The sequence below is a fragment of the Rhincodon typus genome, unplaced genomic scaffold (genome assembly GCF_021869965.1).
Source record: "Rhincodon typus isolate 14 unplaced genomic scaffold, sRhiTyp1.1 hic_rhity00002355, whole genome shotgun sequence".
NCBI lineage: Eukaryota > Metazoa > Chordata > Chondrichthyes > Orectolobiformes > Rhincodontidae > Rhincodon > Rhincodon typus.
Genome location: NW_025967993.1, coordinates 2,199 through 22,598, shown reverse-complemented (window position 1 = coordinate 22,598; position 20,400 = coordinate 2,199). Strand labels below are relative to the sequence as shown.

At 44.0% G+C, this 20,400-nt stretch overlaps 1 protein-coding gene across 1 annotated transcript; it reads left to right on the top strand.

Annotated features, from left to right (window-relative positions):
* Window positions 1–2,610: 2,610 nt before the first annotated feature.
* LOC109919862 (SLIT-ROBO Rho GTPase-activating protein 1) lies at window positions 2,611–15,580 on the top strand (the record flags this gene model as incomplete). The annotated part of the gene is made up of 4 exons (XM_048593125.1): window positions 2,611–2,791; window positions 4,513–4,650; window positions 6,431–6,773; window positions 11,071–15,580. Coding segments are annotated over 4 exons (1,040 nt in total), but the record flags the coding sequence as incomplete, so codon positions are not given.
* Window positions 15,581–20,400: the final 4,820 nt, after the last annotated feature.

Below are 20,400 nucleotides of genomic sequence, written 5' to 3'. Positions count from 1 at the left end.
GCTGAGGGAGTGCGGCACAGAGGGAGAGCAGCACAGAGGGAATGTTGCGCTGAGGGAGTGCGGCATGGTGGGCGTGCAGCACAGAGGGAGGGCAGCACAGAGGGAGTATTGTGTAGAGGGAGTGCGGCACAGAGGGAATATTGCATAGAGAGTGCAGCACAGTGGGAGGACAGCACAGAGGGAGTATTGTGTAGAGGAAGTGCGGCACAGTGGATGTGCAGCCCAGAGGGAGAGCTGTTTGTATTTTTGAGTGAGATCCGTCTGCCACCTTGAATGAATTAATGTAACGGTTTCCATGCCATTTACTCTGAGGAAGGTCGGGGGAATTTCTCCCCGGTGTCTTGACCAACATTTTGTATTCTTTTTGAATGTGTATTTGTTCTGGTTAGGGATATGGAAATGTTAATGCCCAATTCTGCTCTGTTTTCGGTACACCTAACACCTGAATGATAAAGTAATGCTATCCAGAAAATTGGGCGAATGTGTTGGTTGGCAATTTGCATCAAACATGCAATTTCACAGCCCAGGTTAACCCAATGTAGAATCCCAATCTTACCTGTGAATCCAATGGAGAACACTGAGCAAAGACTCTTCTTGCTTCTTTCTCCTCTTACTCTTTCCCACTGTTTTATCACTTCACTCCTTTTTCTTCTCTTTGTGTCCCTCTCATTCCTCCTACTTTGACCCCTTCCTTCCCTCACTTTCTTCTTCACCTTTCACCTCCATCCTCTCTCTTCTGCCTTTCACACCCATCCTTCCAAATCCTGTACTCTTTTCCCTCATACTTCTCCATCTTCCTTTTTATTTAATTGGATCATGGTAAGAGGCTGGCACAGGCTTGGCCAGCATTTATTACCTGTCCCTAATTGCTGTAGGCCCTTAGTCACATAGAGGCCAGACCAGGTAGAGAGGGCAAGTTCCCTTCATTTGAAGGACACTGTAATAAGAACCCGTTGAGTTTGTTAAAATAGAATATCCTTTATTGTCACGTGTACTCAAGTACGAACAGTGAAAAGTTTTACAATGTCGCCTCTTATGGTGCCATCTTGGGTACAAATCTTAGATTAATCAATAATAGTTAATTTCTTTAACATCAGATTTTTAAAATATTGAATTAAAATTCACTATGATGGGATTTGAACTCATCTCATTAGAATATTGATCTAGGAGCTCTGCATCACTAACCCAGGGATATCACCACTGTACCACTGCCTTCTCTTTTCCCTTGCCCTCCACTTTCTCCACGTTTGTGATTGATTCCAATCTGCAACTGGAACACAGACTGCAATTCTGTGAACATGCGCTCGTTTGATGAGGAAACAATGTGGGATACAGAAGAATTGCAAATGGGGATTGGGAAGTTTTAACAGATTATGCGTTGATGTCAGTATTTCAATTGCATTTTGATTTTAACTTTGTTAAAACTTTCCTTTGCGAGTGTGCAAGTGAGAAGTGTTATTTGTAAAAAGGTTCCTGTGTCCCTCTGGTGTTTGTTACATCACAAGCTTAGTACCAGGGCTGGTTGGTGAAAAAATCATTCCGACTTTTCTTGCTGCTGCTGAAATATTGGCAATGTTTTCTGATTCTGGCCAGGAGCTTGTATCACGGTAGAGAAATTTACATCGAATGGCATTATCGTTACTGCAACCCCCCTGTCAATATCCTGGGGGTTACCATTGACCAGAAACTGAACTGCACTAGCCATATAAATACAGTGTCCGCAAGAGCAGGTCAGAGGCTGGGAATTCTGCAGTGAGTAACCTGACTCCCAAAGCCAGTCTACCATCTGCAAGTCTTGAGTGTGATGGAATACTCCCCATCTGCCTGGACGAGTGACCACATCCACAGGCATCCACTCCCTCCACCACTGGTGCTCAGTAGCAGCAGTGTGTACCATCCACGAGATGCACTGCAGCAAGACTTCTTAAACAGCACCTTTCAAACTAGTGACCTTTATCACCTAGAAGGACAAGGGCAGCAGATACGTGGGAACACCACCCCCTGCAAGTGCCCCTCCAAGCCACTCACCATCCTGACTTGGAAATATATTGCAGTTCCTTCACTGCTGCTGGGTCAGCATTGGTGAACTTCCTTCCAAGCAGCTTTGTAGGTCTACATAGGTGGCATGGACTGCAGTGGTTGAAGAAGGCAGCTCACTACCACCTTCTCAAGGGCAACAAGGGATGGAGAAACAAACACTGGGCCAGCCAGCAATGCCCCCTCTGGAACATAACACCTCTGTTTTCTCGTGGTCACTGGACAGAGTCCTGGACTTCTCTACCTAACACCCATTGTGAGAGGAGCATTAACACAAGAGCTGCAACAGCCCAAGAGAAACCTGACCTATTGCCTTCTCAGGTCAAAAACAAAAGCCTGAGAAACATAAAGACCTTAAAAGAGTGTGTTTTCCTTATCCAGTTATTGGAATGTGTTGACTGTACACATCTCAAAGCCGGCGTCTTGTTGATGTGAATATCTTTGATGTATACACAGGAGGTAATGGGGTAAATAAAAGTACATGAGGTATCATTTTCAGTGAAGGGAGGTGAAGATTGTGGCACCATTCAACCTTTGCCAGTAACTGAAGTAGCCTGTCCTGCTGTGTTTCAGAAGGCGAACCCATTGAAGCAATCGCCAAGTTCGATTATGCTGGACGCTCTGCTCGGGAGCTGTCGTTCAAGAAGGGAGCTTCACTGCTTCTGTATCACAGAGCATCTGAGGACTGGTGGGAGGGAAGACATAATGGGATTGACGGGCTCGTACCCCATCAGTACATTGTGGTGCAGGACACGTAAGTAATGGTTCTCATCTACCCAGCTGATGTTACTACTGGACAAGTCAGATCCCAGAGTGAAATCTAGCTTGATAGATCATATTTTTAATTGAATGCGGGGGTGGTCTGTCATTGCAACATGAACACACAAGGCTATGGAGTTGGTTTTAACATTGAAACACAGTTTATTATACAAAAGAAATTAAATAAAACAAAGTAAACTACCTAAATATAACACAGTTTGAATGATTTTGAAACACGCAACCAAACAAAATCCTGTCTACTGCCCAACACCATCACTTTACACACCAGAGGAATTTTTCTCCCTTATAAATCTATAGGTTTGACTTAACAGCTTCTTCTCAGTCCTGGTCCTATGAGTTGTGAGGCTTTTTCCCTTGACAACGCACACAGCTGAGAGCTTAGACTTCTTTAGTCCTTTAGTAATTTGCAGAGTTCCAACCAAACACATCTGGTCTGAACAGTCTCCTTTTCAAGGGGAACCAGTTCTTGCATCTGATTTTAGTCAAGTCTCGTTCAAACTAGACAAAAGCTTTCCCATCTCTGTGTTACATATTTGCTGTAAAATAATGGTTCTGGAAAGACTGATCTAGTTAATTATTAAACTTCTTCACAAAACTAAACCAAAGCACATATGCCACTAGTTTGAAATTGCAAACTCTTTAAAATAAATATGTATGTGTATATGTAAATCGCACATTTTTCATTGCATCTTTCATCAACTAAATGGCACTAATTAACTTAACTCACAACCAGTCATCCTGAACTGGGGCAGCTTTGTTCTAATTTGAAAGAGATACACAATATGAACGTAGAATTATGAAGAAATTGAGACATAGATATAAACTTAGCTGTTTGACCCTTGCTGTTTAGTGCAGTCGACAGCTACAACACATTGATGGCCCTTTCCTCTAAGTCACAAGGTTCACTCTGAGCCTGGGGCTAACATTACAGTGCAGTACTGAGGCCCATGGTACCATCTCTCAGATAAGATGTTGAACTTACATCCACACTTTCCATTTCCTGTGGGTGTGCAATGACCTGCAGGCACCTTATGAAGAAAAGCTAGGGTGTTCTCCCTGACATCTGACATTTGGGCAGTATGGTGGTACTATGGTTAGCACTGCTGCCTCATGGTGCCAGGGTCCTGGTTTCAATTCCAGCCTTGGATGACTGTCTCTGTGGAGTTTGCACATTCTCCCTGTGCCTGCATGAGGTCCCTCCTACAGTCCAAAGCGATACAGCATAGGTGAATTGTCCATGTTAAAAGTTTCTGGGTGGGATGCCCTTCAGAGGGTTGGTGCAGATTCGATGGGCCGAATGGAATCATCCTGCACTGTAGGGATTCTGTGACATCCTGGTCAGAAGCAGATGGTCTGGTCAGTGCTTTTTGTGGGTGCATGCTGCCATGCACCCTTCAACAGCAACGATGTCTCAAAAGGTCTTAATTGGCTGTCCAACAGTTTGGGCCTGTGCTCAGATCATAAAAGGCACAAGGTGCAACTTATCTTCTCCATCCTTCCTACCTTTTCTTGTATGCTCTTTCATTCTGTTCTTAGCCAAGGGTTAAAGAGAAAGGAGTCTTAGTTTTCAACAACAAGGACCAATTCACTGGTGAGGTGACCTTTCATATTTTTAAATTTGACCCCCACATTGGGTTTCTGGAGTTGGGAGACCTGCTGAAAGTTGAAGCTAATCCTGGCTTGTGTTCCTCTCAGGGATGATACCTTTTCTGACACTCTGAGCCAGAAAGCTGACAGTGAAACCAGCAGCGGGCCAACAGCTGAAGACAAGCTGTCCTCCAAGAACGACATCAGCTCACCAACTGATCGTGTTCCAGATGTTTACGCGGCAAGGTCAGTAGCTGCCTGGCAAAGTTACTCCGACACCATCAGTACAAAAACAAAACGTCACAGATGCTGGAAATCCAACTCAGAAACTAAAACTGCTGGAGATACTCAGTGGGTCAGGAGAGAGAAGGAATGGATGTTTCAGATTAATGCTCGATCACACCGGAGAGCCGTCCCAATAGGACTTCCCCCACCAACACCACCCCTCCCGCAAAAAAAAAATGGAAGGGGCTGGGAAGATTTTGGCCATAACACTTGAAAAGGCAAATGAGAATTAGTTAATGGGGAGGCGATGGCCTAGTGGTATTATCACCGGACTGTTAATCCAGAGACCCGGATAATATTCTGGGGATCTGGGTTTGAATCCCGCCATGGCAGATGGTGGAATTTGAATTCAATATAATATCTGGAATTAAGAATCTAATGATGACCATGAATCCACTGTCGATTGTCAGAAAAACCCATCTGGTTCACTAATGTCCTTTAGGGAATGAAACTGCCATCTTTACCTGGTCTGGCCTACATGTGACTCCAGACCCATAGAAAATATGGTTGACTCTTAACTGCCGTCTGGGCAGTTAGGGATAGACAATACATGTTGGCTTAGCAGCGATTCACTCATCCCGTGAATGAATAAAAAAAGTAACTATTTTAAAGGAACTAATATACATGGCTGCAGGGAAAGAACAGGGCAGTGGGACTAATTGAACAGGTTGGCCAATGATCCAGTAGAGGCACAATGGGTTAAAGGGCTTGTATATATGATCCTGACTCCCCAAAGCCTGTCCACCATCTGTGGGGTACAAGTCAGGAGTGTGATGGAATACTCCCCACTTGCCTGAATGAGTGCAGCCCCAACAACACTCAAGAAGCTTAACACCGTCCAGGACAAAGGAGACCATTTTATTGGCACTACATCCACATCCACCATCTGCAACCCTCCCATCGTCATGTGGTAACAGTACATGGCATGTACAAAATGCACCACGGTACCTCAACCCTCTCCTCTGACATCTTCTTCCAAACCCATGACCATTACCATTTAGAAGGACAAAGCAGATACATGGGAGTCCCTCAACCTCCAAATTCTCCTCCAAGGCAGTTATTATCTTGACTTAGACATACATAGCCGTTCCTTCGCTGTCACTGGGTCAGAATCCTGGAACTCCCTCCCTAACAACATTGTGGGTCAAATTACAGCAAATGGACTGCAGCATTTCAATACTGCAGTTCACTGCCACCTTCTCAAGGGCAATTAGGGATGGGCAATAAATGCCCAGCCAGCAATGTCCACATCTTAGTAAATATTTGCAAGGAAGAACTCCATAGATGTGACTACTGTCTGAGAGCAAAAGATCCTCCCCATCTTTGTCTTAAATGGACCTTACTCAGAGATGATGCCTTCTGTACTAGACTCTCCCACAAGGGGAAGCATGTTTCCATATCTGCCCCATCAAGGCCCATATGAAAGTTATATTTTTCAATAGGGTTACCTCTCATTCTTCTATCTCCTTTTTGTGATTCATGGCATGAGGACTCCCAAGTCCCTCTGTGCTGCAGCTTCCTGCAGTATTTCCCCATTTAAATAATATTCAGCTGCTCTATTTGTGCCAATCACCTGCCTTTTCCCCGTAACCCTGACATGGTTTCACGTTCGATCCATATCCTCAGTGCCAGTGAATTGTTTTAAAGCTTTATTGCTGATGTTCTACAGGACATTGGGACGTTTGTGCGAACTACAGGGGCAAAAAAGGTGAGGCTATTTGTGTTTTCTTTTGTCCTCTAGACAGAAGAGGAGACCAGAACCACCAACAACTCGACGCCCATTGAGACCCAACGACGGGCACTGTGCAGTGCACCCAGTCCATGGCTTAGTAAGTAGCTCAGGGGACGGTGGCCCTTTGATCATGCCTACCCACGCCAGCTCCCGCCTCTTCCACCAGAATCGCAGCGTACTGCTTGACAGTCCGGAGAGGCGTCGCCGAGGTGCCCTTGGCAGCCTTTCCAACCTAAGCCGCCAGGAGGCTCTCAAAAAGATCGAGAGTCCGCCAATCAGAAGGTCTACGTCCTCCGGTCAATACAACAGCTTCAGTGAGCATAAACCTCTAGACCCTGAAACAATCGCCCAGGTCTGTGCAAGACTTTTTTTTTATCATCTGCCTTGACGTTTTAAATTTTCAGTGTTGACTTGTGGTCTTTTAATGGAACATTTCTTGAACCTTTGTCGTCACAGTTGTCATCTTGGTTTTCAAGTTTCCAATCTGTCCTTATTCATTTTGCTCAATCATTGTTCAACTGAATGAATGCATCTCACTGTGGCTGTTAATTTTGCCAAATCTTACTGAACGGTAATCAGTCACTGTTTGTTACCTTGTCATTGGGAAAGTGGGCTAGCATTGGGGGACCGAGAGAAAGAGCTAAGCTCCTCCATTCTTTGTGCCTTGATATGTCAGCTGCTGCCATGGCTAAACCCTGGAACAACAAATTGCATTTCTGTAGCGCTTTTAACACAGTGCAGCCTCGCATGGCACTTCACAGGAACGTTATCAAACAAAATTCGACATTGACCATTGGGGAGCTGTAGGTCAGCAAACGTTTGGTCGAGGCGGTAATTTTAAGGAGCATCTTAAAAGAAGAGAAGTGACGGTGAGATTTAGGGCAGAGTTCCAGAGTGAAGGGCCTTAGCAGCTCCTGTGGGGCAGGGGCACATAGGGTTGGTCAGACTGGAGTTGGTGCCCCATGAGATCAGGAATGTACAAGAGGAGCTAGAAAGAAATTGTTCTTGTCAAGTTTACCCTTCAAAATGTCTACGTCATTCACCTCAGCTCCTTCCCATTTCCTGTGCTGATGAATAACACATCCTTACTGCTGTGATGAGATAAATTTATCCTCCTTCCCTGATGGATTAATTAGCAACTGTCTTGTGTTTATGGCCCCCTAGCTTTGGATTCTTTTACACCTCATTCTACATGAGACTCCAAGTTAAAAACAAACCAAATATTTGCTCACTTGAAACACAGCAATTAAGACATTTGCTTTCCATCCTGTTGGAGCTTTAAGGAAATTTCAATGATCTCAACAAAGTTTAACTGTTTCAGAAAAAAACTAAATTTCAGAGCATCGCGCTACACAAGCATCCTGTCTTAAGCCACTGTCTGCACAACGACCAGCCTTAGTCAACTCAATGTCAAAGTCATACAGCGCGGAAACAGACCTTTCGGTCCAACCAGTCCATGCCAACCATAATTCTGAACTAAACTAGTCCCACCTTCCTGTTCTTGATCCATATTCATCCAAATATTTCCTATTATCAAAATGTCTTTTAAACGTTGTAACTGTACCCACATTCAGCACTTCCTCTGGAAGTTCATTCCACATACGACCCACTCTCTGTGTTAAAAAAGTTGCCCCTCATGTCTTTTTTTTAAATATTTCTCCTCTCACCCTAGTCTTGAAATTTCCCCCCTAGGGAAAAGACACCTGCCAATTCACCATATCTATTCCCTTCATGATTTTATAAACCTCTATAAGGTCATCCCTCAAACTCCTATGTTCCAGTGAAAAAAGTCCCAGCCTATCCAGCCTCTCCTTATAATTCAAACCCTCCATTCCCGGCAACATCCTATTAAGTCTTTTCTGAAGCTCTACAGCTTAATAATATCCTTCCTATAGCAGGGTGACCAGAACTGTACACAATAGTCCAGAAGAGGCCTCACCAATGTCCTGAACAACCTCAAGATGACGTCCCAACTCAACTAGTGCACTTCAAGTTAGGAATAGATGGTTCGAGACAAAGTGGACAACTTGATGCAGCATTTGATAAGTTAGCAATCTATCCAGGATTCTATCCCTCCCGTGTGAAGAGAGTTCCAAACCAGCCACAAACCTTTACTGCAGCACACAAAATAAAACATACAATCCCTCTAGGGTTTTCCAAATTACATGGGTATATAAATTAGGGATATCGACACACAAACTTTTGAATACAAGATTTGCTAGAATTTATTACAGGGGTCTCTGGGGTGAAGGAGTTCGTATTACAAGGATGAGCATTGCTGTGTTATTCTGTATTCATTGGAATGGAATGTGTGGAGGGTGATTTAAGGGTTAGGAAGCAAATTTCTTAGAAAATGATTAAGTTTTTCAAAACCCAGGTTGGCAAGAGAAAATCTAAATAATTATTATATCTGTCTTAAAACCTATCTTTATATTTGCAGCTCTAATGGACTTTTTCCAGAGGGTTTGCCAAAAGCAAAGACATTAATGTTGTGAATCCAAAGCTGATCTAAATCGGTTTATAGAATTAGCCACTAGGAAGCCATGAGTAAGATGCAGCAGGAGATGTTGCTCATGTCATTGGACTCATAATCCTAAGTCTCTGGCTGAAATCCAGCATAGCAACTGGTGGATTTAAATTCAATTCATAATACATAATTGGAATTAATTGGATAATCAATCTAGATTAATAAATAAGGAATTGAAAACTCTGTAATGGTAACCATGAAGTTACCATTAACTGTTGCAAACACCCATCTGGTTCACTAATGTCCTTTAGGGAAGGAAGTCTGCCATCCTTACCAGGTGTGTCCTACATGTGACTCCAGACCCACAGCAACGTGGTTGACTCTTTACTGCCTTTCTGAAGGGACTTAGCAAACTACTCAGCGCAAGGGCATTTAGCAATGTGCAATAAATTCTAATGTGCACGATCATTATGAATTGAGAAGAAAAGGAATTTCTTTACTCCAGAAATTGGAATTTCCTACCTTAGAGAGCTGTAGATGCTCAGTTGATGAATATGTTAAAGATTGAGTGTGGTAGATTTTTGGGAGCTGTCAGATTCAAGTAACATGGGGTGAATGTCAATGATGAGCCATGACCTTATGGAGTGGAATGGTACAGGAAGCTCAAGGGGCCGATTGGCCTATCTGAGCTCCTATCTTGTTTATTTTTCAGTCTTGTTTCCCACAGCGATTATGTAATAATTGTTAAGTATTCCCTGCACCATTTTTGGTGTGGACTCTTAATGCCTGTACCAGAATATCCCATTCAGAAAACAGAGATAACACAGTGTGGAGCTGAAGGAACACAGCAGGCCAGGCAGCATCAGAGGTGTAGGAAAGTTGATGTTTTGGGCCGGGATCCTACCTCAGGGAGAGGGACCTGACCTGAAACATCAACTTTCCTGCTCCTCCGATGCTGCCTGGCCTGCTGTGTTCCTCCAGCTCTACACTGTGTTGTCTCTGACTCCAGCTTCTTGCTATCTCCATTCAGAAAACATTCCCTTATTGGACCCCTTTTGTCAACCGTGGAATGTGCATCAATGCACATAAAGTTTTGTTTGATGTGGGTGCAACTGAAGTAAAAACCACCATTTTCTACAAAAACAAATTCCATGATCTTCAGTATCATTTTTCTCACATCGCTGCTGTGTCTTAGGGCAGAAGGAATTTTAGGCTGAATTGCTTTGTGTGTGCACCTATTTTTTTATTCATTCACAGGATGAGGGCGTCTCTGGCATGGGCAGCATTTATTGCCCATCCCTAATTTCCCAGAGGGCAGTTAAGAGTCAGTCACGTTGCTGTGGGTCTGGAGTCACATGTAGGCCAGACTAGGTAAGGATGGCAGATTTCCCTCCCTAAAGGACATTTAGTGAACCAGATGGGCTTTTCCAACAATCAACAGTGCTCGGCATTAGATTCTTAATCCCATTTTTTTTTTTAAAAAATTATTAAATTCAAATTCCACCATGGCAGGATTCGAACCCAGGTCCCCAGAACACTGACTGAGATGCTGACTTAATAGTCTAGTGATTGTAGCACGAGGCGATTACCTCCCCTTAAATCAAAGCTGTTATTCTTGACTGTTTTAACTTCTCCAGTGATTCTCTCCTCTTTATCTCAGTGAAGAGAAATAGCAGATTATAGCTTCCAGAACTTTCCATAATTGACTTTGCCTTTGTCATGGTGGGCAAAAGGACAGAGTCTGGTTGTGGCCTCAGTCTCTGAGCTTTTCCTATTCTGGCCACTTAAGGATCGCCAAATTTAATCACTCCTGTTTTTTGAGCCTCTTAAACGCTGGAGCTCTGCACCCCTCTCTCTAAGAAGCTTTCTAAGAAGCCCATTCAAACCTACCTCTCAAACAAAGCTTCAATCTCCTGCCTTGGGCTCTGAGTGCCAACTTTTATTTGACAACGCTCCTGTGAAATACCTTGGAACATTAAGGGCACTATGTGCACATAGTTTGTTCTTGTAGAATGATCCAAGGGGCTTGTGCTTCTACAGAAGGATACCGAAGATGGGTCTGGTCACTAATTGGGGGAGGAGGGGGTTTTCTGTGACTAAGCCTGTTCAGGTTTTCAGGCAATCTTAAGGTTTTTAAAGAAAGTGCTTTTTTCCCTCTCTTTCTCTCTCTTTTCCCCGCCAGGACATCGAAGAGACAATGAACACCGCATTGAATGAGTTGCGGGAGCTGGAACGTCAGAGCACGGTGAAGCCTGCTCCCGACGTGGTCCTGGACACCCTGGAGCAGAAGAAGACCGCACCAGTCGCTCTCCCTCCTGGTGACCCGAGAGGCGGGCATCCCCCTGCCATCCTGAAGAGCGTCGACCCTGCCATCCGAAGGAGCACCAGCTCTTCCAGTGACCCCGTGGGCACCTCCAAGCCCGTCCTGTCACCCCGGATGGGCTTGCAGCTCAAGCCCCCCGCCCTCAGGCCCAAGCCACTGGTACTCCCCAAGACCAACCCCAGTGTGGCACCTCCCCCCACTGTCCAAAGCTCCACAGACAAATCCTGCACCATGTAAATAAGCTGCTGTGACTTGAAAACTCACCCTTTTGGATCGATATGGTTGGCAAAGGACAAGAAGGGGAATATTGACATTTTAAAAGTTGTATTTGGAGCTGTATTCTTTCAGTGTTAGAATATATGTCTCAGTAGTAAATTAACAAGGGGATTTGATCTCCTTTTCAAACTGGACTGTATATGTGGGACTGACACTAATGTTAACTCAACTTGAAAACTTATGCTGCAACTGTTAACTTTTTTTTCAAAGAAAAGAGAAAGTTAGCTTTAAAAAAAGGACTTCCCATCTTCTCGAAAGACCATTTATTTAAACAAAAGCAGGGAACGTGATAGCATTTCATATTTTTTTTGACCCGGAACTGATGGGAGGGTGTGGGAGGGGGACTGAACCTCTACTTTGGTCGTACTGCCTGTCGAAGAGCAGCCCACAGACTGTGCTGTGCCTCTCGTTACTCACTCCTTCTGTTCCGTTTAACATTCCTTCGGCCTCAGCGCCAGGTTTGCGTCACGAAAGCACTGCTTTGCAAATGAATGGAAGCGACGGAAAGGGTAACCACGCATGAAGCTGCTGCCACCTTTCCTCGTTACGCGGTTACGATGGGAAATCAATCCTGCGCCTACATCCTCGCATTTGCGAGTACTGCAGCTTTCTCCGTGAAGCGGGATGTGTTGTTGATTGAACACTGGGTGTGGTAAGCAAAGCCGAAGGTTTGGAGTTTAGAACATAAAGGATTCCATCTCCCCCGCCAAAACAATCGAGGGGAAAAGTGAGCATCCATCTCATCTCTCCCTAATCCTTAATAAATTCACGCACACTAAACCCACCACTCCAGTTTTATAGAGTCATACAGCACGGAAGCAGACCCTTCGGCCCAACTCGTCCATGCTGACCAGGTTTCCCAAACTAAACTAGTTCCATTTGGCTCCTATCCCTCTAAACCCTTCATTCTTTTTAATGAACTACATGTGAATACCGTTGCTTTGGGTTGCATGTTTCCCCAATGCCCTTGAGCTCCAGTTACCATTTTTTTTTTGGTGACCAGCCTGTCTGGTTCTTCCCAAGCCCAATGTCGTTGTTCATTTCTGGGCAGTTTTGAGACACTCCGCCTACATGGGTTCCTTTCTGTCATTGCTGACCTTCTGGAACCTTTATTCCCCTCCCTTCGCCCCACCCTGTACCCACCCAGCCACTGGCCCCTCACTCCACAACTGCACCCTCTCCACTGTGCCTCGCATCCAGCTATGGAGAAAGTTGAGAGGGGAATTGGTTAAGGTCCAGAATCACCACTGAAATGAGTTCTTTGGAACTTTCATATTGCTAGGTGGAGTCCAAAGTTCCGAGATGACCCCCCCAGGTAATGGAGTTTTCTCTTGAAAAACAGCAATTTTGTTGGTAAACGTGTGTCATGACGGCCTTTTACGGACTTCCGCACAGCGATGACTTTGAATAAGTAGTTGCACTCGGGCAGCAATTGGACTGTGATAGATTTTGGGGGGTTTTATAGACCTCGGTCTTTGCAACCCTTCAGTGGTCTCTCATTATCATCCACCAAAGCACTGCCGGTCTCTTCCAAATAGACCACGGGCTGTGGAATTGGAACTGAAAAAGGAAGTTGGATTGTCAATCATTATTGTGTTTTGAATGGACGCCTTATCAATTGTGTTAAAGGGATGAAATCATGCCAGCCAAATTTCCTTACAAATTTCCATGGGAACAGAAGTCGGAAGTGACAGCTAATGGCAGCTTGTTCAAGATCAACCATGTTATGTGTTGGCCAAAGTCAAATGAGCCACGTATCACAAGTTAACCCCTCTCCCTGCCACAAGGCTAACTTTACAGTTTCTCCCAACGTTACAGAGTTTAGTTTCCTACCTTGCTTTTATTTATATATAAATGCTCATGTTTACATGGTCATGAAAGAGATCCTTGGTTTACATTTCACTGATATTTCCTGTTCATCTTCAAGCCCACTTCTGCTACGCTACTGGATTTTTCCACGATGACCTGTTTAGGTTTCCCGATTACTTCCTGTAGTACATTGTAAGAAGGTATTAATCTTGGTCAGAAGTGAAAGGAGGTGAACTCTTCAAAATGCCTGAAACCATGGTAGAATTGAAAATAATGCCTGATTTTTAAAACAAACAGTGCAGGTAAAATAATGCTACTTTTTTTTCCAAAATTTCATCTGGGTGACCTATTTCCTCTCCCTTGTGTAAAATTTCTGCTTTAGTAAGTTGGAATAACTCTTTCAGTTGCATTGCAAGCCCTACATCTGATTATTGGCAAGATCCCTGCAAACAACAGCAATCTGGATTTAAAAGTTGCTCACTAATCCCGATCTTTTCCTTCCATAAACTAGCTTTAAGATTAATAAACGTGGTGTTTGTATATGTATGCATTCATTAAAACCTGGAAAGGAATCTCAACATAAATGTTTAGGGCATTAGGTCGTAATGGGGAGGATTTGGCCTGTGCAGAGCCTCTGCTGGTTATATTGAACTGAATAGTGTGGTTCTTCCCTCTGTGCCTTGGCTCTTCCGTCTAGAGGGTTGTGTACCTATTCTGGAAAGGGTACATCAACCACTGCCATGGGCCAAACCCTTTATATCTGCAACGGCCAGCAAGTCTGTCCATGTGGTGCAGTGGTAGTGTCTCCACCTCTGAGCCAGAGGTTCACATCTGATCTACTCCAGAGGTGCGTCATAACACGTCTGGACAAATTGGTTAAAAATATCCCAAAAACGCGTACGTCCCAAATGGTGCTTTTTTTCTCCTCTATTTGTTAACACGCAGAAGTTAAAACTGGTCGTTTCTTTTTATTTTATCCCTTGGGATTCTGCAAGATGTGCTTCCTTGTGATCACCTCCTGTGTCCTCTATATAGATTTCAGATCAATGATCCCTGCGTTGTTGTCTGTCTGATCTGAGGTCAGTGGTGCGCACTGACAGAGTAGCACAAGTCAAAAACACGGTTTGTTCACCAGGGGATCTCCTCCACATTAAAGCCCTTTGACACCATTTCCAGGAACACACTGACGTCTGTGTTTCCAACCCTGCTGTCGTATCTGGCATCACTTCGCTGACTCAATAGCTTTGTTTGCTCGTTCCCTGTGGTCCTCTTCGACCTGACTTTGAGACTGGAATACTACTTCGGCATGACCAAAGGAGTGCCAGTGTTATACCACCCTGTGGCATAGTGCACCGGTACATTAACCCAACAGTGCCACAGTCTATTGACTCAAACAACTGCCTAACTCTTAGCCCTTTACAAAAACCACCTCAGAGACCATTGTCATTGAAAAGCTGCACATACATCCAATCTGTGGTTTATTGAGCTTGTGATGCACATTCATTTCTGTCTGCCATGAACCTAATCTACTAAATTTAGATCTTTTCGAAACATTTTACAGTTTCCACCTCGTGTGGTCTTTTAAAGAATGTGGTAGTACTTTTAAGGAATATGTAGTATAGAGTTCACTTAAATTAATTTAAAAGAAACAAAATGTACATCAGCCAAAATGGATTCTGCAACTTTGCATTGCTCCCAGGATTTGTATATTCAAATAATAATTATACTGGATTGCAAGAAATACTTACAGCAGATCCGAATTTAGCAAAAGTGTATATGGAAATGATCAATTTGACAAGTGTTTTCTGGGTGCAATCACGGAAAATATGTAGTCCAAGGCTAGGCTTCTTTAAACTGCAGTTTAAGTGGATTTGTAACAGGGAACTGATAACAGCTACAGACACTGAGTGGTAACTCCATTGACCACCTACCTGACAAACTCTGGATCCTTTACTGCCATTTTAGTCACAGATAGTTTCCTCACTGTCTGCTGTTACCCCATTGTGTCAATGTACATCTGTGGTATGTACATGCAGAAGTGCCTTTAAACTCTTAGAGAAACTTGAGCCTTGTTCTGTACTGTTGCATTTCCATTTTCACTCATTGAACAACCCTAGTTTTAAACAAAATGCAGTCGTTGACAATGTACTGTTAATCAGTTGTGACAATGCACTTTTGTGTATAGTACTGTACATCTGGCATGTAACATTACCAATTTCAGTATATCTTCTGGTTTGTTCTAGATGTATCTTTCTAATAAAGAAAATTGGTCCATTCTCTGGGATTTGTTTATTCACATAGATTTCTTTCATTCCTTAGAAATCTGTAACCTTATTGTGTGCTATATCAGCATTGGCAACAGCAATTGAATAGGTTTACTTTTTGACCTTGAACTTTGACTATATCACCAATGGAGACATCTTACAACAATTGAATCATTTGCATTTATATAGTACCTTTCCTGACCACAGAACCTTGTAAAGTGCTTGATAAGCAATTGTCTATCAAAATATAGGAAACACAGCAGCCATTGTTTGCATAGCAAGGTCTCCCAAAGAAGGACAGTAGCTCTGGGATTTTCCAGAAAAAAAAGTGCTGTGTGATTGTTTTGTGATTAGGAGTACACAATTGTGCAACACTTTTAACAGCTGGGAAAGATTGAATTCTGTTGCCTCGGGGAATTGGGGGATATGGAGAGCCGATAGGAAAACAAAGTTGGGGCTCAAGATCAACCACGATTGTTCTGAATGATAGTGCAGGCTTGATGGGCTGAATGGTCTGCTATTTCCTGTGTTTTTTGAGAGGGCAAATGTGATCTTGGTTTAAGGTCTCACCTGAAAGGTGGCACCTTCAACTGTACAGCCTGCCCTCTGTACTATCCTGGATTGTCAGCCTGGGATTTGTGTCCAAGTCTCTGGCATGGGATTTCAGCCAAAGGACAGCCTCATTGGTCACGTTAACGATGATTAATCCACCACATACTCTTCAGTAAATTGCTCTATGTTTGTGTCTCTGCACAAGTGCAGAAGGGGTTTATACTGAGGCTTCAGCCCTGGGTTGACTGCCCAGGGACTCAGGCCTGTACCGAACTTGTTTAACAAAGATCACCCTCACTGGGGCTGGGGATGTGTTTGTTTAAAACCTGCCATTCAAAGCTGGGGTGTGTGACATGAAGCTTATAAGTGACACGATGGGTCACTGGTTAACACTTCTACCTCACAGCACCAGGGACCTGGGTTTGATTCCACCCTCAGGTGACTGCTTGTGTGGAGTTTGTACATTCTCCCCATGTCTGCGTGGGTCCGTCCTGGTGCTCTGGTTTCCTTCCACAGTCCAAAGATGTGCAGCTTAGGTAAATTGGCTGTGCTAAATTTCCCCATAGCATTCTGGGATGTGCAGGCTAAGTGTACTAGCTGTAGGAAATGCAAGGATGGGATAGTGGGGTGGGGCACTCTTCAGAGGGTTAGTGTGGGCTGAATGGTCTGCTTCCAAATTTTAGGGATTCTGTGACTTCCCTGTGTTTCCCAATCGTTGATCCAAAGCGATTGTCTTCAGGAAAGTTATCTTGTACAATGCTCGGAGATGGTGGGTGGACTGAACATCTCATTTAAGAGAGAGGGGCAGCATGAAGAATTTCAAATGAAATGCGGGTTTTTGCCATTTGGTGGGTGAGAGGGCTGATATTGACAAGGACAGGAGCCAGAGGGAAGGGTGTTGAGCGGAAGGTTCCAGTTAGAATGAGGTTTATTGTCATGTGTACTCAAGCTACAAAAGAACAGGAGTACAGTGAAAGGTGTACAATGTCGCCAACACATGGCACTGTCTTAGGTACATTGTACTAATCTTAGGTACAAAAAATAGAGAAAATAAAGAAAAATAGTTATACTACATTGCAGATATACATAGTATAAGTTAGGAAACTTATGACGCATTGTTGTATTCAGTTGTTGACAAGATGTGTGAGGCCGTGATGACTGAATGCCATCAAGTTCACATTTCATTGCTTTGAAACATGGTAAGGCAACTACTGATGTTTGAGCACTATGGCAGCAGAGTCTCTCACAGATCCAGCAAAGTGGTTAATAAGTTGTTTCTTGTTTTGACCTTTGCTGCTGTTTCCTTTAGATGTTCCCTGAAGGCTAAAGACCTTTCTAGGGGCACTCCCAAGTATGTTGACTTGGGATCATGCTTTGCATTTTGACAGTCTGGGTAGGTCTGCAATTCTTTTCTGGCGTTGGCATTATGGAGGCGGAGACACTGGCTATGGTTTTAGAGGGGTTCAGAGTGAGACTCCCATGTGCTCCTGGAGTCCCATCAACTTTGCAACATCTTTGTTAAGGATCTGGCCCAGGGTGCTGAACATGGAGCCTGGATGACACAATAGATGTCATCAGCATAGAAGAAAGATTGGCCATGCTAAATTGACTGTAGTATCCAGGGCTGTGCAAGCTAGATGGATTAGTCTTGGGAAATGCAGAGTTACAGGGATAGAATAGGAGGATGGGTCTGGGTAGGATGGTCTTTGGAGGGTCAGTGTGGACTCTATGGGCTGAATGGCCTGCTTGCACACTGTAGGGATTCTCTAATTCTATAATGTAGTTGTTTACAGGCTATGAATCAATTTGATTTGATGTATTGTCACGTGGACTGAGATACCGTGAAAAGTATTGTTTTGCATGCTGTACAGGCAGATCGTACCATACAAAGTGCATCAGGTAGCAGAACAGAGTGCAAGATACAATATATCAAAACAGGATTGGGGCTGGGCACTGTGCTTATCCATAGGCAGTCTTCTCCATCCACCTCCCTCCCCTCTAAAAGGGACTGTCAACCATCTGTTTCAACAAACTATCCCAAGATAGTTTGAAAATACCCTGGAAAGTTGGCCAGTGTGCCACACTGTATCATAAGTCACTGCGAGGTCCAGGACTACAATGCCTGGTTTTATGTTACTGGGGACGGTGCCTGCCTATCAGGAGCTGCATTGCAGGATATGACACTCAAAGATCATTAAGTGCCCAGGAAGTAGTGAAATTGGTCGGTAGCTAGACTCCCAGCTTTTCCAGATTTTGTAATAGTGAGTTTATAGTGTCCCAGAGACGAGACTGGACACACCACATTAACACAATGGCTGTAAGAGCAGAACAGCAGCTGGGAATACTGCAGCAAGTAACTCACCTCCTGACTCCTCAAAGCCTGTCCGCCATCTATAAGGCACAAGTCAAGAGTGTGATGGAATACTCCCCACTTGTCTGGATGAGTGCAGCCCCAACAACACTCAAGAAGCTTGACACCATCCAGGACAAAGCAGCCCATTTGATTGGTACTACATCCACAAGCATCTGCTCCCTCCAACACCGACGCTTGGTAGCAGCAGTGTGTACTATCTACAAGATGCACTGCAGAAGCTCACCAAAGATCCTCAGACAGCACCTTCCAAACCCACGACCACTTCCATCTAGAAGGACAAGGGCATCAGACATATGGGAACACCACCACCTCCAAGTTCCCCTCCAAGTCACTCACCATCCTGACTTGGAAATACATCACTGTTCCTTCCCTGTCACTGGGTCAAAATGCTGGAATTCCCTGCCTAATAGCATTGTGGGTCACCCACAACAGGAGGACTACAGCAGTTAAAGAAGGCAGCTCACCACCACCTTCTCAAGGGCAACTAGGGATGAGCAAGAAATGCTGGCCAGCCAGCGACGCCCACATCCCACAAATTAATAGAAAAAAAAGCCAAGAGTTGAAATGGATGGTCAATATGGAACCTTTCAGAATCAGAGACATATTAGAAATGTCAATTACTAAGGGACGTAGGTTCAAGGTAAAAGGGCCTTAAGATTAAAGGAGATGTGAGCGGCAAGATTTTTTTACACAGAGGTTGGTAAGTGCCTGGACTGCACTACCAGAGGAGAATGGAGGGAATAAAAATGGAAAGAACTGCAGATGCTGTAAATTAGAAACAAAAACGGAAACTGGTGGAAAAACTTAATAGGTCTGGCAGCATCTAAGGAGAGAAGTCAGAGCTAACGTTTCAGGTCGATTGACCCTTCCTCAGAATAGAGGGATACAGACCACATAGAGGCAAAAGGCTTTTAGTTTAGAAAGTATCATCTGTCAGCACAGGTTTGGTGGGCTGAAGGGCCCGCTCCTGTGCTGTACTGTTCTTTGCTTCGATGCAGAAAGAAGCCATTTGGCCTGTTGTGCCTGCCCTGGCTCTTCAAACAAGCATCATGATCCTGTGCCAATCTGCAGCTTTTACCCCATACCTCCATATGTTGATTTCATTCAATTAATCATCCAAAGGTCTCTTGAATGCCTCAACTGAATTGTCCCCCTCCATCACATTTCTAGGCACTGCATTCCATAGCCTAACAAGTTGCTACATGAAATTGTTTTGCACCATTCCCTCTCTTGCACATCTCTCTAAATCTACACCCTCTTGTTCTTATTTCTTTGACAAAAGGGAACAGCTTCTCCCTTTCTACTCTACTCAGTCTACTCATGATTTTGAAAACTTCTTTCAAGTCTCCTCTCAGCCACTTTCACACCAAGGAGAACATTCTCAACTTCTTCAGTCTGTCCTTTATAGTTTCTCAATCCTGGAGCCATTCTTGTAAATCACTCCTGCTCTCTCTCTATTGCATGCACATCTTTCTTCTAAAATGACATCCAGAACTGTACACATTATTCCAGCTATGGTCTAACGAATGCCTTGTACGAGTGCGTATGAGATCTTTGGAATGCGTTTGGCAATTTGTCAACTGCTGCTGACAATTTAAGGGTTACCTGTGATCACTTCTGCTTCACAGAGATCACTAGGATTCATCCTTCATGGTCAGTGACATGGTCAACATCGCTTATGGCCAGGATTTCAAATCGACATCATTCGTCAATGCGTGAGAGTAAATGCAGAGTAATAAAATGAAAGATGTGTTTAATTTTGAATCTTGAAGGACTCACGCTGCCCACAAGTGGACCTACCCCTAAAGAAAACAACAAAACACACTGACTCCACCCACTCTGGATTTGTGGGCAGCTATTTCGGCCTCGTGGTATTATCGCTGGACTGTTAATCCAGAGACACAGATAAGGGTC